The sequence below is a fragment of the Echeneis naucrates genome, chromosome 11 (genome assembly GCF_900963305.1).
Source record: "Echeneis naucrates chromosome 11, fEcheNa1.1, whole genome shotgun sequence".
Taxonomy (NCBI): Eukaryota; Metazoa; Chordata; class Actinopteri; order Carangiformes; family Echeneidae; genus Echeneis; species Echeneis naucrates.
This window is the reverse complement of record NC_042521.1, coordinates 5308921-5335940: the sequence shown is the minus strand read 5'-3', so window position 1 is coordinate 5335940 and position 27020 is coordinate 5308921. Positions and strand designations below refer to the sequence as shown.

The 27020-nt window shown below is 41.6% G+C and overlaps 2 protein-coding genes across 2 annotated transcripts in view; one reads left to right on the top strand and one right to left on the bottom strand.

Moving 5' to 3' along the window:
* The window catches only part of med30 (mediator complex subunit 30), a 29367-nt gene extending 20569 nt beyond the window's left edge, over positions 1 to 8798 (top strand). Inside the window, exon 5 of the mRNA XM_029513603.1 lies at positions 7983 to 8798. Coding sequence (XP_029369463.1) covers positions 7983 to 8078 — 96 coding nt within the window. The 3' untranslated portion in view covers positions 8079 to 8798. The remainder of the gene's footprint in view (positions 1 to 7982) is intronic.
* Positions 8799 to 12213: 3415 nt separating this feature from the next.
* Positions 12214 to 27020, bottom strand: part of ext1b (exostosin glycosyltransferase 1b) — a 102284-nt gene continuing 87477 nt past the window's right edge. Inside the window, exons 7-11 of the mRNA XM_029513602.1 lie at positions 25981 to 26076; positions 19649 to 19738; positions 17645 to 17805; positions 16428 to 16599; positions 12214 to 15103 (exon numbers count right to left, since the gene is read on the bottom strand). Coding sequence (XP_029369462.1) covers positions 14918 to 15103; positions 16428 to 16599; positions 17645 to 17805; positions 19649 to 19738; positions 25981 to 26076 — 705 coding nt within the window. The 3' untranslated portion in view covers positions 12214 to 14917. The remainder of the gene's footprint in view (positions 15104 to 16427; positions 16600 to 17644; positions 17806 to 19648; positions 19739 to 25980; positions 26077 to 27020) is intronic.

Sequence of the window (27020 nt, the reverse complement as noted above, 5' to 3'; positions counted from 1 at the left end):
TCCCTCTTTGGCCATTTTTCCTTTTATTAACACATTCTGAATATATTTGTACAGTTTTACTTATATAAAATGTAACAAATTTATTGCTGAGGAAGGACTTGCATACATACATATTTATTTTCATGCATTTTTTTTGGCCAGTTCTTGCCAGCGCCTTTATAATCAGATAGGGCTGTGCAGAGAGACAGGAAACTGAACAGAAGGGGCACAACATGCCGGGAAGAGTCCACCACAGTTGGGAATCACACCGGGGTCTTGGCTGCTTAGAACAGTGTTGCCCTACATGATATGTGCCGCTCTTATAGAATAACTGCTTTGATAGCGCTCTCTTCTACTGCTTTTCTAGGTTTATTTTATTTTATGTGTGGAAAGAGAAACAAATGCGATGTGCGATGCGTGACGGTGTAAAATCTATCAGATATTTTTCCTGCATCAAAAACTATTCAAATATTAGTACAGTATTGGCCTTAGAAGGCTTGTGTTTGTTGCTTCAAGGTATCATACATATGCAGTCAATACATTTGAAAACCCAGAATGTTTTGGATTTCAATATCAGTCAGTTTGTCAGTTCTCAAGCAGCAGTGGCAAATCGGCTATATGTATAAATCAACCTCTCTGCTCTCCTGAACTTAATACAAACTTGGAAACTACAGTCACTAAGCCGCAACTCTTGGTTTGCAAAAGCATGTAACTTATACATAGGTATATTTATACGTGTAAGTCATGTTTAAATATGTCGGTCCATGAATGTCTTGTTCTTGTTCCAGTACTCCATTCCTCATCAGTTTTCTCTGGTTCCCAAACCTGTTATTTCACTCATGTCTGATCAGGAATCTCCCGCACCAAAGAACCCTCAAGCTCCCAGGCCAGATACACACACACATACACACACATATGAATAAGCCCCTATCCAGTAAACTCTGCCATATTCCTTGGATTTTGCCCTAATGTGCAATTTTGTTGACGGTGAAGTCTCTTGCATGGATACCCATCATTGGTTTTAAAGCAACAGCACTCCAGCATTCTTGTTCCTCATTTGTTATCACTGGGAACCAAATCACAAAGGAAAGCCCAATCGATGGGGCTACCTGGCAGAGACTCAAGTGCTTAGGAGGGAGCGAGGGGGCGCCTAGCCTCAGATACTTCTAAAAGGCTAAATCGATTGCAACCCCTACGCAACAGTCGGCTGACACTGCAGCCTTTCTACCTCAATGCTGAGGATGCATTGAAAGAACCCTGTTGGTAGGTGTATGCAAGGATGACAACATGGCTATTGTATTTCTGCCACCCCTGGAGGAGAAGGCTTTTATCTGCCTTCAAAATTCCTTTAAAGCGCTTCATTCCCACGGGACAGCCCATGCCAAACATAGAACACACTGGCACTTAAACCTTCCCATTGAGGAAAAAGCCATAAAGTTTATAAAGTCAATTAAGACTTTTTTAACTGATGTCAGGCAAATTAAAGCTTCTTTGCCCTGCTCCCTGTGGATATTCTGTCAGATGGCAAACCGGGGCCCACTCAGTGTCACATGGTTCCCCTCGACAGGCCGCAGTAAGCAGCTTACTTAGCCCCAACTCGCATGCGCTTTTTACAGGTTTTCTCAAAGTGGTCCCTGCGTGTTTCCCTTAAAGTGATGTTTCACTTTGGTGCAACAATTTTTAGGTCACATTCACTCAAGCCATACTGTAATGCAGTCTTGGAGCATTACCCACTGCTGGAATGATCATGTTATTAATGTGAAACGCCTATAAAGTAACTATAAGTGCAGTAGATATTAGATGTTGTAAAAAAAAAAGATTTAACCCTGTAGCACGCCTTTGACTTTACCAATTTAGCAACATTCTTTACGTATGTGGCCTCTAGCCTCAGCGTCAAATCAAATTGTGGATGTGTGATCACACACACACCACAAGGTTGCGTTTGTCCATCCTGATGTAGGTGTGTTAGGAATATAAAGCTGTTGCTCAGCGTGTATGTATTGGAGGCACAGACACACAATCCCTGTTACACACACTCCGTGGCTGATATATTGAACAATTGTGAATGTAGTTGTGCTCTTAAACGCAGGCTTTTCAAGATTATGTCTTAGCTTTGTGTAGTTTAGATCAACAGTTGAAAAGAATGCCTTCAAAAATTCAATGAAAATAATATATGTAGTAAATCAAAGTAAGTATTTTACAAATAACATTTTGTTTAGGTTACACAACATGTTGTGTAAATCTGTTGTTTGTTATTGTTTGTATGGCATTATGTTTTCAAACTCGCTTTGGAACACATTATTAATGATCTTCCTTCCAGTTCGTACATCAGATAATTTTCCTATTGTATGTCAGAAATATGCAACGTGATTGTCTGGGCAAGACGTGATCTTCATGAAAAACCAGTAAGAGGATTGCATCAGAGATGTGTTGCTTTCCAGGGTTAATATGCTTAATTGAGAATGAAGGCTTGACAGTTTTTACTGTAGACACACTCTTCGCTAAAACTGTCGGTCCCGTGAGTTTGGTTTGTTGCTAATGGTTCTGCCTAATAAGGAGTTGTGTTTCCTCAAGGACGTTTGTCATTTTTTGCATAATTTAGGAGAATGCTGCTTTCTGGAAAAGCACCTTTTGACATAGTCATGGCTCCTTTGTGTCACACCTACTATAAATCCTGGAATTTAATTAAATTTGATTTGCATTTCTGCCAAGACAGTATCTCACTTTCTGAGGACAGCAGTGGGTGTAGCTTCAGCCTCAGCCTCGGGAAACCATGTAAAGACTAGAAGCTGTTTTTGCTCAGGTAGTGTAAGGAATTTGAATGTAGAGCTGAGCGTGTGACTCACGATGATACAGCAGATACATCGGTAAAAATTCAGGAAGTGCCTCAAAAATCTATATAAGGGCCGCCAACGAGGCCTTTCCTTTCCTCTTTGTCCCCCTCTACCCTTCCATAACTCCTCTTCTTAGCCCCTTTCTCCTCCATCTTCCCTTCCTTTCCTCTCCTCTCCCTAATCCCTTCTCCTCACTCACAGACACTTACACTTGTAATTCCCAGGCAGATCCGTTGGAGTCAAAGCTGCGATTTGAGTCGCCACCGTCGGGGCGGATTAGCAGAGGAATCCTGAGTGAAGGCACATTTTTGCTTTCCTATATTTCCCCTCTGCAAGTCTGCATGCAGTTGTGTGTGTGTGAATATTTTAATCTAAGTCGTTTTCCTACCTGTCATTATTTTAAAGCCTCTCATCAACAAGTAACACTATGGTTCTTAATGTTCTCAGAGAGGGTGGTGGTCATCATTTAATCGTACATGAAATGGGTTAAATGACTAAAGATTAGATGAATACCTCAGCTTATTCATATGGTAATATAATTACAAGATTAGCTTGATTTTTCTATAATGTCTAACTGATCAAAAAACTCCCCCAACCAACTTTAATGTGGAGATAGACCAGAATTAATTAATATAGAGATGTCAATGATAAAGCTTTATACACCTGGGGGTGCCTTGTTTGATGGTCTACATTCAACAAATCCCAAGTATTCACAGATTATGATGTGCTAAATTGTTACATCCGATGTGTCACTGAAGCACTGTTGGGCAGCGATCCGTTAAAGTAACACAAATCTATTCACTTTTAATTGAAAGCAGTCCCCAGTGGACCCCAAATACACAAGTCTGGTGTAGTCTGGTGACTAATGGAGTTCAGGTCAGGGGATTTCTGTTGGAGGCCCGGGCCGGGATCTGTCTTGACATAACACACAGACATACAGTAGTTTGTGCTTCTCTTTAGGCAAAGTTTCAGTGGAGCAGAATTCTTTATCCGCACGCTTCTGTCTTTCACTCTTCTGCTGAGGACTGCCTCTTTGATTTGATTTGGATGAGTAGGGCAGAAGGGGAGCGCGATGAAGGGAATCATAGGAAGACAGGGAGAAAGCAGAGAAAAGTGGAAGAGATGGCAATAACAGCACTTCACACTTCACACCATGTCACTTAAACAAACAATCATCTGTCCTGGTCGCTCCGTGGCCTGCTGCTCTGTGTGTTGAAAGCCACTATCTTTCACTTGTTCATTCAATCATTTCTCAGACATAGAGCGTCCAATTATTTTATCACAACAGATCCAAATTGATGTGGTTGCTCTAAAGCAATAAGTATTGTCAGAGTGAAAGCAGATACTGAGTGATTCTAGTTTTCATTAGTGAGGGGGTCCTTTTACAAACTGTGACATCTGAGATCTGAAATGTTCAGGTGAACATCAGACAAACAAAAGAAAGATTCTTAAACTTGCTGCACGTTTACGTTCAGTCATTATGTCTTTTAGCGTAGCTGGACTGTACTGTACAAAATGCATTCCTCTGTTTTTGGAATGCTTCCTGAATCCAGGTAATAATCTGTTTTTAGTGGAAATGAGTCCATTACAGCAAAAACAAGTACTGCAACACGACTATCAGGCTCAGCTGAAGTTACAGAGACTAAAATCTGATTTATTTATTTTTTTCACCACGTCCTCACTGACCCAGCTGCCAGCAGTATTCATTTGATGAACTTTTGGCAACCTCTCATCTCAAGAGATTTAAAAAAAAAACAACAAAAAAAAAACTACTTATCAGTCCACGTGATCTTCTGCTTGCCAGGCCTGCTTTACTTGCAACGAGCCTGTGCTTGAAAAACAGCTCTCACCCCGGCCTCTCCTCTGCACAGATATGCTGTGAGGGGCATCTGGGAGCTCCCTGCCATTTACAAGACCGTCTTAGTTTACACTCACACATGCACACTGACACATTCATTATGTTAAATACACACACGGGGGACGCTCCGGTCTGACTATTTGACCCCCTTGATAGAGATCTTAAATTGTTTGTAATACGGAGAAGTGAGTCTCTTGTCTTTTTTCTGAGTGTGCCATAAAATTAGGTTGTAATGGTGTTTACAGTGAACCAACTGCAGGGTTATTGTTCACAGATACAGTGCTGAGCTGCTGTGATAAATGGTGGTCTTTCATCTGTCTGGCCGAAGGACAGTTAAGGGAAAAGGCTCCAGTGAACATAATGACACGTCTCTGTACCTCTTCACCAAACTGCAGCTTCTTCTTCTTCTTTTTTTTTTTTAACAATTCAATGTCGAGCCACTGCAGCTGCTTTCTAATATTTTTATCTGTTGATGCTGTAAGTTAGCTGTAGTTGGCTGTGGAGTTTCAGAACAACATGAAATGTATGAATAGAAATGAATATTTGGTAAATCTTAGCCAAGGGTCGCTGGCCTTCCATAACTTTGTATGAACTTCCATTTTCACACTAAATGTCTTAACGCATTTACTTTGAAAAGCATGTTGGAAGTAACAAAGCATCAGCAGTGGAGCTGAATCGATCACTCAATCTACAGAAATGAAAATAAAAATTGCTGATAATCCAGATTCTTGTTTTCAGAATTTGAGGATTTGATGCTTTTCTCTCTTTTTATATTTTAGTCTGACAAAATAAGTTGTTTGGGACTTTTCTTTTCAATCTTATGGATAATTCCATGATTTCCAACAACAATCAATAGACTAATCAATCAGGTTAATTGTCTGTTGCAGTAGCAACCTGACCTCATCCAACCAACAACCCAAATGGAAAACCGTAGATCAGTCTGATGCCAGTTTTGTTGAATCTAATCAGTGATCGGATCTCCGTGTTTTATGGATCAAATTACTGATTCACAAAAACATAAATAGACTTAGTTGTTTTCATTTGGAGCTTCATACTCACGTTTTGACCCTTGTACACACTCGATCCGCAGCTGCACACTTTAGATCTGGGATACACACACATTTTAGTTCATGGTGTGTCACTGCATCTCCTCCGTGTGTGTGTGTGTGTGTGTGTGTGTGTCATTTCGGGTCACTTGCTGCTCTTTCTCCTCCACCGATACGCCGGCGTCTGCCAGCATTTTCAGGTTACGTGGAGCAGGTAGGCAGACTGCCAATCTCCAGGAGGCCTTCGGAGACGGGATCTCAGACAGTGCTCCTTTGTTTACCTTCACGAGTTGTTGACTGGACACTTTGCCGCGCCAATGCCGTGTCAGAGCATGTCAGAAGAGGCCTACTGTGGATTGAAAAGGCATCAAAACATTATTGTAGGGATTGACTGTTGAGTGGCAGGGCAAGAAATGAGGGAGCGGATCTGCTCTGATTCCTTAAGAGGTCTTTGTGTGTGTATGGGTGTGTGTAAAACCCTTGCAGGGGGCTTCTTTCCTTTCTGCTTTGTTCGCTATACATATACACCTTTTCCAAACATCACATTATAGGTGTGAAGGATTAGAGTTGTGCTAATTATGAGGTTATGAATGGAATTATATCTCCGCGGGCTTGCAGCATAATTTCTGTGATAAAACCAGCCGTGTTATTCATATATCAAGATATATGCCAGCAAGCCTTTCATAATGAATGCGCCGTGAAGGCTTCGCTGCCTCCGTAGTCTCATTCGGCTCTGAAAAATGTGGAATTTCATTTCTAGTAAAAAAAAAAAAAAAAAAAGGCTAGATTATTGCTGAAGAAACTGGATGCAAAAGTAACAAGTTTCGACCTTGAAGGCAAAAAATTTAAAAATCAAAGGCTCTTTTTCAAAGCTTTATGAGAAATAATGTTTAGTTGAAAAAAAAAAAAGAAACAGTTTTGCATTCTTTGTTTAAAAAGACTGAAATTATTAAAGGCTCAAAGTATCATCTCATTAATACGGAATAAATGATGAGTTCGAAGAGACTTGCTTGTCAGCGTAATGAGGCATATCCCGCGTAACACACACACATACACTCTGAATCAAAGTGAAATTTGACGAGAGGGAGAGAGACAGTGAAAGAGGGAAAAAGGAAAGACTGAGCGAGCTTGAGCGGCAGTGAGAGCCCCCCCAGGAGAGAGAGGGAAAGAGACTGGAAGGCCTCCAAATGTTCCACTCAGGAATATCTTCAAGGACAATCAGCTAAACAGTTGATATTAAGAGAGCTGTGTGAAATCGATTGCTCAAGGTGTTATCGGCGCTGCAAAAATGGCTGGTAATTAGTCATGGCTAAAGGAGTGTTACGGAGAGTGTGAGATGGATTTAATCTTAATAGATTTCACTGCACTGCAGATACAGTAGCTCCTGACTAAAGAAGCTACTGTCATTCCCCTCTTTCTTTCTCTCTCTCTTTGGCGAACATTCAAAAGAAAAGCAGCTGAGTAAGACACTGTCATGACTGCTGTTGCTAAATTTGCCCAAACCTCCTGATCTAGATGTGTTGCCTGATCAAAGGAAGCACGCGTTTGGCTGCCGTACCTGCTTTAATTCTGACTCTCAAGGAGCCATTATTTTGTGTGTGTGTATTTATTTATATATATACAGCTGCAAGATAAGTGATGATGATTGGCTAAGATAGAGTAAAATTTCATGGTAAGCCGTTCAGAGGCAGAGGTGGGTGCGTGTGGGTGTACGCACAAACTGCAAATCCACACACAGACAGACACACGCAAACAAATGTAGGGATGGCTAGTGGAGATAATTCAAAGATAGCCTTAACAAACTGGAAGTCATTTTTTGTATTAGGGGTCCATTTCGTTTATTTACAAATATATTCAGTTTTTACTGAAAATAATTGATTGAGTTGTTGAATTTAAAGTTCTTTTAAAATGGAAAAAAAAAGAAGATGAATTTTGAACTAAGCTAAATTGGACCTTCTAATCTTTTAATGTTTTTTCCTGTTTGGATTTCTTGGTGGGGAAAATATTTTCTCATGTGAGCACTAAAATCAGCTCAACAACATCTGGAATTGTTTTTTTTTTTTTCAGTTAATAGGTGTGAATTAGATGTTGTGTTGATAGCAAAGTAGGGCTGATGGTGAGGGTGGTTGGGGGGGGCAGTATTTTTATCTTCTTCTTGACAATCTATTTGCTCTCTTGTATTCACATTTGTTGTTCTCATTAATTTTTTCTTTTATTTAAAAATGCCTAATTTAGTTTTCTTCTCTTTTTTTTTATTCCTTGCAGAAACTGAAACAGAAGAACCAGCAGCTGAAGCAAATCATGGACCAACTTCGCAACCTCATCTGGGAAATCAACTCCATGCTGGCTGTCAGGAGCTGAGCTGCAAACACACACACACAAATTATGTAAAAGGCACACAGATACACACACATTAGACTCTATCTAATATACAGGAAGATGAGATCTGGATAACCGGATGTTCGACAGGGTAGCACAGATGGGCTGAGGCTGCACTTTACGGAAGAACTTTGGCAATATCAGCTTGTTTGCCGAAGACATAGACAAATAAAATAATAGAAGGTAACCAAGAGGAGACAAATGAAGATGACACAGCCAGATGCCATAGGGAAGTGAGAATTCACCCCAGAGTGGACAGGGAGAGGAGGTGGGTAATGGTGTCATCAGTGTGGTTGTCGGCAGAAAATATTCTGTCTACCTCAATATTCTACTTTTCAATCACCTATTATGACTGAGTACATCTTAAGATATGATATATTGTGTTTTATCTATTCATAGGTAGAAGCTCAATAGAGATGCATTACTATATTATATTCAATCCCATTAATTCTGTATATTTGTTACAGTTCATGATATTTCTGGAGCCCTAAATGAAAAAAGAATGGTTTTTATTTTAGACCTCTTAGAACTTTTACTACTTACGACATACACTGTGGTAAATTCATGAGTCTTATTATTCCTATATTGATGAGATGTTTTAAATTTGCTTTAAACATATTAATGTGTTGCTGATTGGATTTCACATGTTATTATAATGTGATTCTGCTGATATATAAATTCTGCTGATATTTTTAAAAGTTATTGTCGTTTTGCTTTGCATTTTTCCTAGGTCGGTGTATCAGTTGTGTGTCTTTAAGGACTCAACAGTTAAGGACTAGGACTAAACACATTCCTACCTCTGAGTCAGACTTGAAAGGTATTCACTGTAAATTCTCACTTTGGTGTTCAAGTTGGTGTTCAGACAATAGCCAGGGGGCACATTTAAGTTGATTTTCAAGACAAATTTCACTTTTTAGAACATGAATGCAAAACATGAGCAAACAATTGTGATACATCTTGATTAGTTTGGTATTTCTTAGAATTGAATTCAAATCTACACCGATATTAATAGATAAATTGGTATCAGCTTGGCTGATTTGGCCTGTCAAGATTTACTGCCAAACAATATAAACCCCTTTAAACTTAAGCTTTGCCAACGGTAATTTTAGATGAAGAATTTAATACCTAAACACTTTAAACGCGCGAGCACAAGTTGCTTTTCCATCGTTTCACGCTGAGCAGTTTGAGATTACATGAAACTGACAGTTATCTGAGGAGTCACATTTATTATCTCAGACATAGTCATAACACATGATGTGACTCATCACCGTCTCATAGTTGTAGTTCCCCTATTGACGCCGAGGGCGAACGCTTTTGCCAGGACTGTGTGTATGTATATATACATAAAATCATACTCATCAGTAAATGCTTTTGCCTGAACACTGTCTCTTGGGTCAGGTGCGTGGCCACATGGGTGGCAGTGATAGTGAGGAGCCTGGGTCACAGAGGCTGGCTGTGGGGACGTGGTCCCAGCTTGTGTGCGCGGTCGAACGCTACCAGTTAGATGTGGTGGGGCTTACCTCCATGCATAGCCTCGGCTCTGAGTCCAAATTCCTGGAAAGGAGCCAGTTGAGGTGGTTCGTGCATCTGATGAGGATGACAACAGTACGTCTCCCTAGGGAGGTGCTTCTGGCACGTCCTACTGGGTGGAGACCGCAGGGCTGACCCAGGACCAGGTGGAGAGATTATATCTCCTCACTGGCCTGGGGGCATCTCGGGATCTCCCAGTCAGAGTTAGCCGAGGTTGCCGGGGAAAAGGAGGTGCGGGGCTCCTTGCTAAAGCTGTTAATCCCGCGAACCAACTTCGGATAAGTGGTTGAAGATGGATGGACCATCTCTTGGCAACATCAAAGCTTTCCTCAGAAACAGAAAACTTTCTTAAATTGGGTAGATTGATGAACTGCCTGAACCTAAATAGTTCTTTGGTCACTTAATACTGATTTCCAACTTTGAGATAGTTGAGAAATGTAGACCTCGTTTTCATGCCAATTCAACCGGGCAGAGCTTTTTGGCTCTGTTTGCGTTTTAGGCTTATTTATAGTAGAGAGAGAGAGAGAGAGGACTTCACAAAGGGCCTCATTCAAAAGAAACATGAGCCAAAAACTGAGTACATGTGTGCACATATGCACCACTGTTAGGTCACAGATATGCACGAAAATATCAGTATCTGATATGGGAGTGTTTAATAATTCAGAGCAAAGCTGGGGTCATATCTAAGACGTGTTATCGGGCCATTATCCTCAGGGAGACAAAAGGACAGCTGCAGCATTGGAGCAATGACGAGGCTTTCAGTGGAGTAGAGAGAGAAAAAAAAAAAAAAAAATCAATGCTCTGAGTATTGTCTAATAAACCCCTCCTCAGTGGTCTAATACAGGAGTGGTTATTATATCTCCGAGGGCAATGCAGCAATGCGGGATTATTATTGCTGTACAAATGGAGTGTTTTCTCATTCAGCTGAGGCCGAGGTTAGAAGCTGAAGACCTGTCCACACGCTCTCTGTCCCAGCTGATGAAGCGAATAAAAATACGCAGGGTTGTACTTCCCTTATGTCAGCACGCCCTCTTATCACAGCGACAGTGTCTTTGTTCACATAATGTCCTTCCTCTCGTAAACGTTATGGGTCTTAATCAACCTTTTGGCCATTTTCCGTCCGTCCGTCGTGTACGTGGGTTGAGCGACTGCAGCGTACTTTCTCCATAGCTCCTTGACGTTCGAGACAAAACCCTCAAATCAGCACTGACTCTGTGCTGCTGTATTGTATCTGGTTTGGTTGTGCATTTTGTACCATCTCTGCCTCCAGGTGCACCAAAGTGTACATGTCATACCAAAGCAATACTCTGAGAAATTTAAATTTCTCCCCCACCTCAATCTGGCACGATATTAAAACAGACAAAAAAAAAAACAACAAAAAACTAAAGCGTCATATTCAAAGGACACAAAAGCGATGCATTTATCTTCAAATATGAGTTTATTTTTTATAAATCATTCTTACAAAATTGGCATTTATCTATTTCATTTGTGACCTCTATAAAAGTCTTCTGTTAATTACAAGGTAGGCGGGAGGGAGAAGGCATCAGGACAGCTGGGCTTGACCGAGTCCTTACAGAACAACATATACTACTGCCGATTGGAAATGTGATGCAGCCAGTCGCTTATAAATAATCCCAAATAGGAAGTGGTCATGCGGTGGTCGCCTAAGCAACACTGTCCAAACACAAAGATGAAAACCGGGTGTTTCTAGGAAGAGAATGGAATGCTGCGTCTCATCCAGTGTATGAAGGCGGGGTCGGTCGGGCCCTGCACAGGGCGCTATCGTTATCCGTCTACTGGAAAGAACTCAAATGTTGATTAAAACAAAAAAGGCACAAATCAAGAACAGATTTAGTTTCCAGAACGCATGCCGTCGTTATAAACACCAACCGCCTGGCACATTTGCGGCTAAAAACCTTCTACGACAATGATAGCTTGCGTAATGGTCATCCTGATCAAATGACCGGCGTCTTGGCGGCTGCAGAGGTTTTCCTCATCGCCAAACACACATCCATCACACACGCTGATGATGTACTGTACAGCACGCCAACTGAAAGATGGGGCGGTTTCTGTTGCCAAGTGTATCTGACCTAAAATGCAAGCTGTGAAAGAGGCAATTTCAACACAACTGTGTCAGAGCCCCAGACTCATTATTGTAATGCATTGGAAGGAAGATGTTAGAGCAGAATCTGAAAATGTTTCCATCTGGTACAGGGGACCCAGCTGCTTATTATTTTCCATGTTTCAGTTGGCGTAGCCTTTATTGAGACTTTGCTATTTGACTCCCATTGAGAGCCAAGATGGTGCGGCCCAATCCAATTCTGGATCACTGGTGTATGCAATCTTTACAGGAGCTGAAACTCTCCTATGACTCTCTCTGGGAGTTTTGTACGAGAGAGCGAAGCGAGTGTGATAAAGGTTTCCCAGGAAAACCAAAGCTGAGTGAAACATAATACGAGCTGTATACCGGCCTCTGTGGATTGATGTGCACAGTGTGTCGAAAATAAAATGAATAAATACCATTAACTCCCCTCAGCGATGCAAGATCAGTCTCATGTACTCGCCACGTCATCTCAAATTGTACAGCCTTTTTTTTTAGCCCCCAAAAATAAATATGTCTATGTACAATGCTGACAGTTTGCATTTGGGTTTGAAATGTATCTTTTTTTTTTTTCTTTTTGCAAAGCTGGGGGACATGGTTCTCTTGAGATAATCAACAATTGTGATTGAAACAGTTACACAAACAAGACTTGATATGGATTCAAACAATATGGTACTGTGAAGATGAAATGGGGACCAGATGCAGACCAAGTGAGGAGTATGGTTTTCCCACAATTGAGCTGTAGTTGATCGAACACTCACATTAAATGGATCACAAATCTCTCCTGGCAAAAACAAACAAACCAAAAAAAAACACAATCTAAATTTGAAGTCCCACAATGTAAATACAAACAAATGAGGAAAACAACATCGTCGTCCTGCTGGGTTTGATATGATCTGCTTCAGAAGAGTTGCCTCAATCCCCCTTTTGTTGACACTTTAAAGGCTTTACAAAACATTTTACACAAAATTTTTGTAGAACAAAACATAAATGAATGAAAACGTGAAAACAGTCACTGAATGTGTGACAGTGATACTGACAGATGGTTGATGACAGTGACCGATTAACACACACGGAAAAGCTTTGGCTGAGACATTATGCTGAATGCCCGCCTGACAGAAAGGCCACTAAAAGCCCGCTGCTTTCATTCAAGTGTCTGAAAACTAAATGTATGTGTGCAGACTGTCTGCTCCCGACCCCGCCGCGCACAGACCTAATGACACCGTGCAAGCTGTGAGCCAGCCATTTTCTCTGACAGTCTCTCCATTTGAAGTGATCAATTAAAAAGGTTGAGGGAGCGTTTTTGTTTTTTTTTTTTTGGGCTCTAGTTGACTGAAACCAATAAGATAATTTAAGGTGCAAAATATCAGGCCATTTGATGTGGATACAACAATATGAGCAGCTGTTTGTAAGTAAAACACAAACAGAACCGCCGGGGGGGGGGGGGGGGGGGGTCGCACTCCGAAGGCTAGCATTAGCCAGCAGGTCATGATTGTGGGTTGCCGCTTTCAAAACACAATGGCCCATAATGTTAGTGTTTCATCAACAGCTTGTCCCCTAGGAATAAAACAGCACTCCAAATGAAATAGGTTTACCTAATTCAAGCCCAAACACATCTCTGCCTGACAAATGGAGGATAAATCCTTCTGTCAATTTAATGGCTCTGAGGTTCTCTGATATGTCACCGGGGATGGAGGGAGGCAGGAGGGGTGGGGAAAGTAATGGTGGCAGGACAGCCACATCAAACTGATGACAAGAATATTTCAGCAAGAAAGCGTCAAGTCATCTCAGACCGATGTAGGCAACGTGATGTGCAATGAACAATTTTAAAGGCAGACCCTGAATGTCAAATGGCACTGATGCACTCAAAAAAAAAAAAAAAAAAACACTCCTGTGAAATGACGCTGGTCACTAAAGACCTGCTATTGTCTGAAATGTTCCCGCTCTGAGAGTTGTGCTACCTGGCCGTGCAGGAAGGATAGATTAAAAAAATATATATATTATAATAATGGATGAAACAAGTTTGGGTTAGAAAGCAGCTTTCTGCTCCATTTCATCCACAAATGTTCATTTCGCTCATTCCAACGGAGGGAAAATGTACTCCGCTTGGGCTTATGGTTGGATGAGCCAACTTTGCAAGGCTCTGTACACACAACACGTGCGCACACCTACACACACAGGGAGGAGTGAAAATACAGAGTTTGAAGGAGTAAAGACAAGATGATGAAGGCAAATGGAGGGAAAAAAATAGGTAAGAAAAAGTACAAATGCCATTGTGACTATGAGAGGAAAATGGGATATGAAACGAGATGTTTTTCTAACTTATCTTGATGATAACAGGGAAGAAAATAGACCATTATAAAAGCCGTATCAGCACATCAAGGAACGAGCCAAGGATAGGACAGATGGGATGTTTTCAGACTTGAAGCTCAAGGACGTGTGACAATAGCAGTGAATACCAGGACACAGCAACATAAAACCTTGTAATAACTGGTTGTACACTGCTTTTAGGCTTTTCTGTCTTAAAAATTAAAATAGTAAAAGCTGACAATGCGCCGATTCTCCACCTTTCAGCAAAGAAAAAGGGGTCAACGGTGTGGCTACGAGTACGATGAAATAAAAACCAACTAAAGCTTTCCTAGGCTATAGAGCAGGAGTTTGGTAGTGAGTCCATTATGTCCTGATGCTGACTAGGGTTGCTAGGGGCGACCGGAAGGGTCTACATTGGGTGGGGTTGCCAGGTTCTGCGATCTTGGACACCTTCCCTCTTCTACCGTCCTGTACATGTGCCGAAAGAGCAGGAAAGTCAATGTCGTCCACGTTCGTGTTGTACAAAAAATATTCTATTTAAGAGTTATCGTCGTCAGTAGTGTGTGCTGTGTGTTTGTACATACAGTACTGTTTGGCTTGTCCATCAGTTTGTGTACTCCACTTTGTCTGTCTGTGTTTGCGTTTTGTGATTGAGTTTTTCAAATCCAAACGCCATCTGCTTGTTTCCTATTTATCCCTTCCCGAGTCAAGTCCTGGCAGCAGCGGCGCTGTGGTCATTGGCAATGTGCTGAGTGGAAGACAGAGCTGTGTCGATCCCTGTCCATCCTGCTGTAGTCCTACTACTCCTCCTACTCTCCACTGAGTCCGTCTCTCGTGCCTCCCCCTGCATAGGGTCTCCCCCCAGGGGGCGCCGGTCCTGTCAGAGCCTCTCAATGTCCCTGTATTTCTTGCGGAGGATGGATACCTGGTCCTTGAACAGGACGGGGTCCAGTCTCATCTGGGAGTGGACCAGCGGCATGCCGCCAAACCAGCTGGCGAATTTGTTCATGCAGGTCTGTCGCTGAGCGAAGTGGTCTGGATCGGCCCAGCGGGAAGCCCTTGAAGACTGGTGGGAATAAAGAAGACGAAAACAGAGTTAGAGTCTGTCTGCCAGTGTTGTGAATAATCATTGCTTTACGTCAGTGGTCCTCGACGCGGGTCAGTGGATATACAAGAGAGGGATTTGGTTTGGGTTAACAAGACAAGCCCACACACAATCACAAATGCATTGTCACAACAACCTGCATTCTACAACAGGATGCCTGCACAGCATCTTCCCACCAACCTGATTCAACCTAATAAAACCACATGCTGGATTTGAGAGATCATGAAAAGTACTTAGCCAACCAGCCAGCCAAATTATTAAGATGAACGTGGCAGATTAACAATTGAAATAATTACCAAGATGTTATTGGTGATGAAATTGTTGAAACTCTTAAGCAAAAGGGTTATAATTATGTAAAACTATAATTAGCTATAAATGAGGGATAAACAATAAAAAGATAAAAGTTTTTGATACATAGTTGAAATATTTGAAGGATAAACAGTGCAAATAGTTCGTTAAAGATGTAAATAAATCATAGTAACAGCTGAAAAACATTAGCAGTAGGTTTTGTTATTACATTATTTAATAATTATCAATTAGTTGAAAGATCTGCTGATCACTCAACTACTGGGGCTGCAGTAGAAATGTAAACTCATGACGATCACATTAGTAACACGACTGGTATCACAGAAAAGGTCCTTGAACTTCTCTAATGCTGCAGAGCTGCTTTATTTGGTGTCGGGAAGGAGTCATTAACATTACATGAAACAGGCCAACAATGACAATGATCTGCATTCTTTCATTCAGTCATAATCTAACATCATCTGCAAAGACACGAGAAAAGCATTAGTGACTGACGCCTGAAATTATTCTCAATAAATCATCAGCTGGATCATCTTCTATATTTGGGAGGCCGGAGCCGGCTGGAAACTATGACGTAATGCTTTAAGGCGGACACGACTCCTTTCTGTGTTTTTGGCTCTGCGCTTAGTGACTTGTCCTATTTACACACGGGTCGCACAAAAGACTTTTAAGGGAATAATTCATGCTGCTCATAAAGCAGCGACAGCTCGCTCCAGCTGAAAGGCCATGACGCACACCATGGAAAGAAAGCACGTATCATGACTTATACGAGGCAGAACAGAATCAAAGAGCCTTATATAATGTGCCTGTTTCGTATCCAAGGTTGTAAAATGGCTGTTTGTTATATCATAATCTGTAATGAGGTTAGGAAGTTAAATGCTGACCAACTCACTCCACATGCATCTGTCTGGTTTTCGACTGAATGCTTCTTGCATGAGTGATCCACAAAAATGACACAGAAGTTATGTGGGGGTTTCAGTACCTGTCCCATCATGGTCTCTTTATACTGTTTCTTCTGTGTGACCTTAATCGGGGGCAGCTTGGTGACAGCTGAGACCAAGAAGTTCATGAGGATGTCCTCACAGTTTGCCAGCTGGTCCACCATGCTCTTCAGACTCGTGGGCAAGTAGTTGGAGTACAGGTAATGGTAATACCTGGAGAAACCACAGAGGAGGAGTGAGTTCTGCTTGGAAGAAGAAATGTAACTGGAAGGACTTCAACACGCTTTTACTCGCTGGAGCAATTTGTTCAATCCAAAATTGCATACATTACACCGTGACACAGAACTAAAGTTAAAACCCAGAAGGTTAGAGAACTCAAAAATAAGTGACACAGATTAAAAGGTGATTTCCAGGTGAAGTTTGTTTCACCAGTGATTTCCTGCAGACTTTAAAGGCCATAACATTTATTCTACTCCAGATCGATGTTCAGGAGTAAAATCTGTGTATTTAATTACTAAATTGATCGACGTAAATTTATCAGGAGCTAATTTAATCATTGGCTTTCTATACATTTTTTCTAATGATTTTTTCAGTGATATAAAATGTGATTTACTGTCAAAAGAGGGAAAAAAAAGCTGATTAAAAACTAAAGGTGCTTTCAGGCAGATGAAGACATTTGAAAGGTTACGAAGAAAACTTATTTCACATGCATCACAAATTTTTAACGGCCTCATGTTCCAGGTTGAAGCCCTCGGCTTAAAGTCTGGATTCAGCTTCTTCGTGTCCCTGGTTGGACTGAGTGATGCACTTATTGAAAGTGATTAAGCGTTGGACTGTGGTGATTGGCTGATTTCAGATTAATTCACTGCTCCCATCACAGCTGAGTGAAACCATATTAAAGCTGACAGGGCTGTAGTTTAACCTAATGCGGGAACATTGTGCAGCAGACAAATTGACTTTTTTGGTGGAGGGGGGTATAAAACATACCAAGTGTTTCCCGAGGCTGTGCTACACTGAACATCACACCTACTTTCATAATGTACAGATCACTGCATCAAAGTGTTGTATCAAAAGAAAGACGAGTGAACACTGGAGAGCAGAGCAAAGTGGAGCTGTGAATCAAGGAGCATGAAAGCAAAGAGCAGAGCAGAGCAAGTTTCCCGTGGAGGTAAAAAAAAAAAAAAAAAAAAGACCTACAGCGCTGGAACTGAAACTTTTAGTGATCAGCAGTCAATCTGAGGCGTGCGTGGCATCGTACCTGTGGTAGATGGCGGCTCCAGTCAGCACCATCGAATAATCGTTGGTCCATTTGGATGTGTAGCCCCAGCGCTCCTTATTGCTGTCCCAGAAGTGGCTGCGGGCGGGATAACCAACAATTCGCTCCGGGAAACTCTGCCAGACGGTGAAGGCAAAGTCCACCTGGGCAGCGAGGGACATCAGGTTTACACATAATGCTGCAGGACAGACTCTGCAGGTGCCAACTTATTTTGTTAGACTTCAACTGTAGTCTGACAAGTTCTATCATCATTTTGTGACTTCTGCTTACGTGTCTAAGCCACATATATTTTATATTAAAGAAAAGTCAGAAGAATTTATTACAAGAGTGCTCACGTGTATTATAACCGCAATTACCAAATACAAAATGTGAACACCAGACGAACTAGTCTGACAGCTGATCCACAGAGTATTGGTGAATAAATGAATTGATATGAACAAAACTTTCAGTTTTAATTTGTAGGATGCCTTACTGCGCTGTTTATTCCAAGTCTCAAACTGAAAACAGAGAGGCAAGAGATTGTTGCTGAACCTCCTCAAAAGGCTGAAAATATATATTTAGTCTTGATTAATGATACATTTAAGTTCTGTGGATCTATTTGGAGAGCTAACAAAGGCGTCATGCACTCAAACACACTTAAGAGAAAATACAACAGAAGCAAAAGCTCTTTAAACACGTAGCAGTCTTTCCTAAACAGCTGCCTGCAACAAACTCGTGTGGCGGCGATCAAAGCGCTCAATCAAATAATTAGATGGAAACATCACAGAGGCCTTGGTGTCTCCACAAACAGCCCACTCTGCATTCTACCACAATTTACAGCACGAGAAGGTGCTAATATTAATGAATATTTTAGTCGAAAACCCCCATAGCACATAAATAAAAAATATTTGAGTCCCAAAGGAAAGGAAGAGCAGATCTGAAAGTCTTTTGCTGATGTTTACAGTAAAAACAACAACAAAAAAACCCAGAATACTGTTTTGTTGATGCATTGCTGTTATAATTCTACTTTCCCCTTCAACCAACATATTTGAATCATATTGAGTCATATTCAAATGAGAGACTCAACTTTTTTCCAATAGAAGTGTTATTGTGAAGGACAATTCTTTCCCTCGCCATTTTCATTTAAAGGTTGACAAGGCTGCTGGAGAAAATGGACAAAACAAAGATTAACTTCTTGGTGGCACGCCAACATTGCCACTGAAGTCACCTTCCCCACTTTTATAAGATGGAGTCTGTTCAGGGATCTGTCGTGGCATTTTAGTCTTGATTTTTTTTTTTTTTTTTCTTAACATTGATGCCTGGCTTCTAAAACTTTAGGGAATCTGTTTGTTTGTGAACCAAAATGTTCACAGGAGGAACATGGGTCGATTGGGTTTTTGGGGCTGGATCGTCTCTTCCTTTCACTGCCAGCTCTGCCTTGCCATCTTGATCCTCGGCACAAACAGCTTTTATGAGATCTAATTCTACACTGTTCAAAGCAGCATCTGGCTTCCCATGGTGCCATGCCAAGAACGTGTCCCCAGGAAAAAAAAATAAAAATAAATAAATAAAAAAACTGCATCAGTCCCTGCAGCATGTGGAACAAAAATGCCCATAACAGTGCTGCACTCGATTGGGGGATTTGAGAGGTACAGCGTGATCACGTGCCACAACTGTGAAGTAGAAAATGGAGAGAAAGGCGGAGGGGGGGTGGAGACAGATGAAGAGAGGGGAACAGTAAGGCCCTGGGAGTGAAAGTTTGAGTCATTTTAAGTGATTTAAGAATTTAAGAATTTAGCTGCAGAGTGATAACAGAGCGAAAACACCGGGGACACAAAGAGGGAGAGATAAAAAAACTAAACAAAACAATACAATCGGGGCGTTGCATTTGGAACAGAAGGAAAGTTTGCAACTTTGTTGTCTCTCAAGAGGAAGAAACTCGTGAGACAAAAAGGGGGGAGACGAGATAAGACACGAGAAGAAGGATGATTCTCTATTAAAAGATACCTCTGTGGTGGACAACACGGTGTCTTCATCCAGGCTGAGGACTGCGTCTGTCACGATGGTTTCGTAGGGCAAGAAGCGGCTGCTCATCACCTGCAGAGGGAGACACAAAGCGTGCAGGGTAAAAAAATGTATTCAAATGAATGGGTGAATGGGTACAACAGTTGGATTCTCCGCGTCACGCAGCACATCCAGGCCAGGACATCCGGTTGGACGCAGAGCCCTGAAAAGCCTGTAGGACCGACCAGCATCTGAAAAGTAAAACTAGAGCCTTTTCCCGTTACACTGAATATTTTCCAAACTAACAGTGCAGAAGTGTTAATTCAGACATGAAAGCCTCCATTAGACTTGATTGAGCATAATATTAATGTTTCCATGGAAACTTGCCATTGGATTTTCCTTCCAATTGTTAAATATTGCATCAGTGGATGGATGCATTTTTCACAATAAAATCATCGTGATAAATCAACTTCTTAACAGTTATCTTCAAACAAACTGCAGATGTAACGCAGACATATGGGCTTCCATTTTGATCCATCCATCTTGCTGCCTTGCTCATGAGTTCTGGGAGTTCTTGTGGAGTCCCGTTTCTGGTTGGAAATTCCCATTTTTGCTGTTTGATGTTAATAAGCCTCAGCTTTTTTTTGGCTATTAGATGATTCAGAAGCGACCGTGGGCCGCCTGTCACAGCGGAGCAGCATGCGGTCGGTTTTTAGAGCTTCGTTTTTAGCTGCCTAATGTGCGGATGAAAATGCTGGGAGATTAAGTCAAATCAAAACTGTAAATTTTAGGGGTGAAAGACCAAACCAATGAGCTGAAAGATGTTTAAATGTTCAGTAAAGCCGAGATAGTCTGCAAAGAGAGAGAGTGAGAGTGTGTGTGTGTTAGCCAGTGTTGGACACATTTTTATAGTAATTAATTATAGTTACTAGTTCCACAATTATAAAAGTAAGCAGTTACCAAGGAAAGTAACTGTTTTTAAATTTTTTTATGCATCAGTGTTTTACAAAAATAAGATTTTTTCCCTTTAATGGAACTCTAAATTCAACAGTTTGTTCACTTATTTGCGATAAAACACTGAACGTCTGGTTCATAAATGCTACCTTTGAATTTTCTCTTAAAAGTTGCCATGTTGGTGTAAATATAAAAGCATTGCTTTAAGGTGGAGCCACCTGCCATGCAAAAGCTCAACAATACCAGTAAATGGAGAGCTCCACCTTAAGGTATGCTGCAAAATAAACTCACCTCTTGCTTTGAGTATGTACTGTATGCATTTTTTTAAATGGTTATTCCCAGATTCATTGCGATTCAGAGACAAGAAACAGCAGCAGACAGGGAAGAGGAGGAAAGCCAATATCCCAGTCTGCTTCAGCAGCGATAGAACGCTGATGCAGGTTTCCGTCACCACTGCGGTGTTGTCTGAGATCATCAATACACAAACACACAGTCATGTGTCCTACTTATGGCACAAATGTACCTTTTCTCTCTCTCCTTCACTGCTGAAAACAGAAGAAGCGTATTAAACTGTGGATGAAACCCAAACTGTAAAACACATGAGCGTCCTTGAATATTTACTGGAAGCAGAAAGAGTGGTGGTGGCCAGGGCCTGGTGGGTGGATGGAAAGTTCAACGTCTTGAGGATATTTAGATGGGAAGCCTTTGGTCTATAGCTTGTGATGAAAGGCGCTCGGATGAGAAAACAGCAGCTTCTTGTTGGCCGAGAGTGCGTGCATTGTAAACTGGATGTGTGCTCAAACTCATACTTCCTCCCACGCAAACAAGAAGCGTCTAATGAATACATAGATTTAATGGGTGCAGAAACACAAAACATAACGCCATGCATGTACACGCACACGCCTGCAAAGCCAGAGCTAAAGTCACTGAGTTATTCCGCACACCTCCGAAGGTCAGGCCTCCGCAAGTATAGCTCTTTTAAAACACCACCTTCACAGAGAAGCTGTAACATTTACATTTAAGAATAGTCGGCGTTGACCTCTTTGCTCTATAAACACCTGGCATTGTCTGCCTGCTACGCTACAGCCGGGTGACCTCACTCTCAATAGGTCCCCCTGACTCCTACGGCTGGGAAAAAAAACACGCAAGTATAAAGTACACGGCTGCACCGACAAGCTGTGCGACGCCCGTTATCTGTTCCAGCGGTGCAACTGATGATTACTTTTACTACCAATAAACCGTTTACTGTGCGAATTGTCATAAAATGGGGGGAAAAGTCAATCACAGATTCCCAGAGGCCGGCCCGATGTCGTCGAATTGCATGCTTTAAATGACTGACAGTCGAAATGCAGAGATTCATAGTTTACAGTGATAAAGACAGGACGTGTTGGCTTGAGTTTATTAGGAGTTCAAAACCAGAAGCTACAACAGTCTATTAGAAAGGACAGTCAAATGTCTTGGACATTTACAATGTCCATAACTGATTACGTTTATTCCTTACATTATTATTATTGATGCCTTAATGATTGTAAGTGTTTGTGATTTGACTTCTATTAATCTTTACAGCCGTCTTCAGCCTAACAAATGTCCATTAAAGCCTTAATGCTCTTTTTCCAATTCTTCACAATTCAATAAATTACAGAAAAGGAGCCAATTCCTTCTATTTGAGAGCAACACTTTAGATTTATTAATGAGTGACAAATGAGTTGAAAGATTAATCCAAATATATATAAATTATTTTTATCTGATTCATGTAGAAACCTGTTTAATCCCTTTTGTGCCATTTTGAAATTGAAATCTTCTTTAAATTTACCTTCAACAAATCAAAGTTTCATCTCACCTCTAAGAAAATATCGAAATCATATTTCAGACTAATTCAAAATCACAAGTAAAAGCAAACTGAACTGAAAAAAAAAAACCCTCAAACATATCCTCTCTTCTATCCACGAATACGAGTCCTGCGATAACAAGAAGAATGTCAGCTGTCCAGCTGAGCGCCATTTATTTCTCCTCTCTCTGAAAACACTCCAGAGGCAAAAACAGCGGACGTTCTTATGGGGAGAAAAAGCAGACACGGCTGAGTGACAGTTGTGTTTACGGAAGAAGCAAAGAGGGAGCGCAAATGAGAGAGGCAGTACCTTCCCCCTCATCAGTACTGCTGTGATGTTCTGTGGGCACGAAGAGACACACAAAGCTAAACAAATCAAATCACAGCACTCCATATTTTCCTCTTTTTTTTAAAAATCAGAACATGTGAGAGAGAGAGAGAGAGAGAAAAGGCCAACAAATGACAGGGGGAGAGGGAACACGATGGGACGCAGGAGAGGTCAAAGTGACAGCGGGACAAAAAGGGGGGAAGACACAGGGAGGACGGGAGGACGAGCGGCTGGTGTACGAAACCCCCAGATGGTTTGTAATGTTAGAAGTGCGACATATTAGCCCGGGGCTTCCCGGTGCTCTCCCGGAATGTGAGCTCTTACAGCAGGAAACTGCCTCCAGCGCTTCACCTCCCCTCTAAGGGACATGAAGAGCGAGGACGCAGGAAGACCACCAGTGTGCGCAAACCATAATAAGCACTGCCGGGATTCTCACACGGCTTAAACCGACAGTCGCAGAGTCGGTTTTTGGCTGCTGTGCCAGAGACAGGATGATGGAGGGAGGGGGGGTGAAAGATAAGGTGGGTGTTATGTTGTTTTGTTTTTTTATTTATTTTCAACAAATCCCATGGAAATACTAAAGCTAACAATGCTACCATGTCTGTGTCACTCCTATGAAAAAGGCTCAGTAATTTAGCAAAACAGCTCGGTACGGTAGTTTTTGCTAAACGTTGCTCCAAAATCAAAATGAATCTGTTGGGAAGAGAACGCATTTTTGAACATATATAAATTACAGTGTCCACGTTAACGAAGGAAAAGTGCAAAACTTTGTTCGTGGATCTGATTTGAATTACTTTTGGAAAGTAATTTCGTTGAATGTTGAAAATTACAGCAGATTTTCTTTGAGGGTTGTTTTTTTTTTTTTTTTTTTTTTAATAATAATAAAAAAATTCAACAAAATATTTTATATTGCCACTCATCCAAAAAAGATGTCTTTCTGGAAGAGCCGAAATTATCCTTTGAAATATGTCAGTAGGCCAACAGTGTGTACACAGCGTAGAGAAATAAGCGAAGAGCAGGCAAGCCTGCAATTTTTTCCTTAAGCTAGAATTGTACTGTAAGAGTCAAAATTTTAGGTTGACAATTTATAAATGGATTCACTACAGCTTTTTTGTCCTGGCTTTGAATTTGTCATACTTCTGTGTTTGGAAATGAAATTGCCGGAAAATAAGATTTAACCGTTAACTGAAGAAGTACAATATAAGGAGCCGGGAGTGAGAAGTGCATCGTGGGAGTTTTGGGATGATAGAGTGATAGAGAGAATGAAAAAGAGGATGAAAGGAAGAGCTGATAAAGAGAAGATCTGCGAGGGAGGAAGAGGATAAATGAGAAAGATGGGATGAGGAATTTTATGGTAGAGAAAACAAATGGCAGGGATGAAAAAGGTTTTTCTCTCCATCCTTCTGTGGGGTGGAGGAACACAGCTTGGCTCACCACGGTAAACACAGGACCTGCCACAACCACAACAAACCACAGGCTGCCTGGCGCACACAAACACACACAACGTCAGATGCTAAGCCTGTTCTGTTCCCTTTTCACGGACATACAGTGACACACAGAGCCCTCCCTCTGTGATTGACAGCTTGGGAGAAACCACTCACAGCCACGGGGGAGAGGTAAACCAGAAACCCAACCTACCGCCGGATGACTGACACTGATGTGAAAACCACTTCCTGTGATTGGCAGGTGAACTTAAGTCCTCACGAGCAAGTGAGGAGACGGCGGCTTTCAGACACTGACATCTCTGAAAAGAGATGAGCTACTGGATCTCGTTTTAAATAACCTTAAATGTTACCTTGGAAAATGCCGAACATAGCTTAGATCTGCATTTAGAGGAATGTGCCACCCTGTGTGCCCGTGTCTGACCTTTGACCCGTACAAGGGGAGGTCAGTGGGAAGTCGAGATAAACACTGCAGCCCGTCCTCAGAGAATTAAAGCCTCATAAGCCTGTCATAATAAATAGCACCGAGGCATGCTCTTAGCTCGGGGCTCTGGTTTATGTCTGGCTGAAGGGTTAGCTGACAAAAAGCAAAACACACAAAAACAAACTCTCCTACAACACTGCCAGTCACACAAAGAGAAGAGAAGACAACCAAAAGGGTGCAAAATTCATATAATACGCACATCAGTTTCTTTTTCCAGACACCTTGAATCATATTTGAGTTTTTTTCTCCCATTTTACATGGCTTTCTCTCATTTTTAATCAAATTAAACTAATGTTGCTGAAACGAAACAGGAAGTCTGAAGACCTCACCTTCGATGGCTCTGACGACAGATGAGGTTCAGTTCAGCCATTTTGAAGCTCATTGGTAAATGAGCTTTAAAATGGCTACATGGGGGATGTGCTAATCTTAGCATTAACAGCTGGTTGCTTGCTTAATTGCCAAGTGCTTCAGCCATCGCTGTATTTATAAAACAAAGGGTTATAACACTCCCTCTGAGCAGCACTCCGACCTGCAGCCTGGATGCTGCAGTGACTCGGTGTTGGAAAATGTCTCAACAGGCTCCAGCTATTCAGCAGAAGTGAAAGAAACAGACGTAAAAGAATGAGGCTGCTTTCTGCTCTTGGAGACGGCGCCTGCCAAGTAGAGGAATTGAACTCGCAATGTTTCGAATGACAGCTTCTCAATGGCAGCTGTTAATTCTAACAGTGGCTGCACAGCAATAACAAAAACTCACAGACGGCTCCTTTTATCACATTAAGAAAAATCAAACCTCAAAACTACATGATGGCTGAAAGCCGCCTGCTTGGCATATTATGACCGCACATTACAAATGAACTCTAATTTATTTTTCTGGAGACATTTTTTTGTGACTTCCCTCATTTAATTAGATATTTTGTTATGACTAACATAAAGAGCAAACAACAGTAAACACATTAAAATAAATAAATGCAACTATGCATATTCCCACACCCATTATCGTGCCCTCGTCTTCCCTAACAATATACATTAGCCTTTCAGCCGCCCTTTTTTCCCAGTGTATATTATTCCCATTACTGAGCCTTAATTAAAACCACACAAACTGTCCTCTAATGGAATCGGCGCGGCACAAATCGAAACTCATTAACTCCCTGAAAACTCTCAGACTGAACAAAATGTGCCAAGATGCACTTTTTTTTTTTTTTTTACAGTTTGAGAATGTGCATAAGATGAGCTCTGTAATTAGAAATGATAACAATCGCACCTTTGTGGTCACTAAGAGGAAGGGGCGTTACAACTCACCTTATTCTCTCCTTCGATGACGATAACGGGCACTGAGGTGGCAGGCCAGCGGTGCTTTGCAGGGAGAGGCTTGTCACAGTTCCACAGCACAATGATCTGAAACAGAGAGCGCAGAAAGGTCTTCTTACTGTCACCAAATACTTGCACTGTAATTAGATTTACTCCAACCAAAACATCTCGCAGTGCACTCTACACTGTTGCTGAATCAACCCAGTGAGCAGGTGACATTTACGTGCCATGTGGCCAGCAAATGTCAGCTTATTACGGGCCGATTGAACGTTAAAGAGCCAGAAGGGCAGCTGAACTGATAAAATATTTCCAATTATGTTTCCAGAGCAGGTTGTACAATTCAGTTCATAATCAACCAGCCGCATCTTCAGGTTGTATTTGTCGTAACTGTTGTGCAACACGTTGCTCTGGTTCTCAGCGTCTTCACGCTCCAATTGGATGGCGTCCAGCATTAAGAGGAAACACGTTCTGGCCCCTGACACATCATGTTTACTGTGATTCAAACCGCCGTTCGACGACCTGCAGGTCAGCCGTCATGGAAATGTCGCATGGAGTTAACCTTCCCCATTGACTGTGCTGCGACAGCAGACCTCATTAATGTTTGATGGGAAACGTACACAGACACACACACGACATGCTTCCTGCCTGACCTCACACGCATTTGCACAGCCTCCTCTTCTCACGGATATTAAATTTTATGTAGTTTGTAGTCACTCGCTAATCGTCGTTTATCAGCTGCAACTGTTAAGTTTGGCACGTCGACCTTTGGACTTCATCACACATTGGATCAGCGTGCATGAGGCTGCAGACAGACGAACATTGTGAGTGTTTTCTGAATTTACAGAGTGTTACAAATGAAACAGCAGAGGGACGTCTCAACATCCACTCCTGTGGTGTGTCATCTCATCCCTGGCCCGGCTGAAATGTCCTTGAACAAGTCGGTAAATTAAACCAACCTACTGCAGAGCTGCAGCACACACCATGCTTCAGACCACAGGAAATTTCCCTGCAGGGATCAATTAAAATTTCAC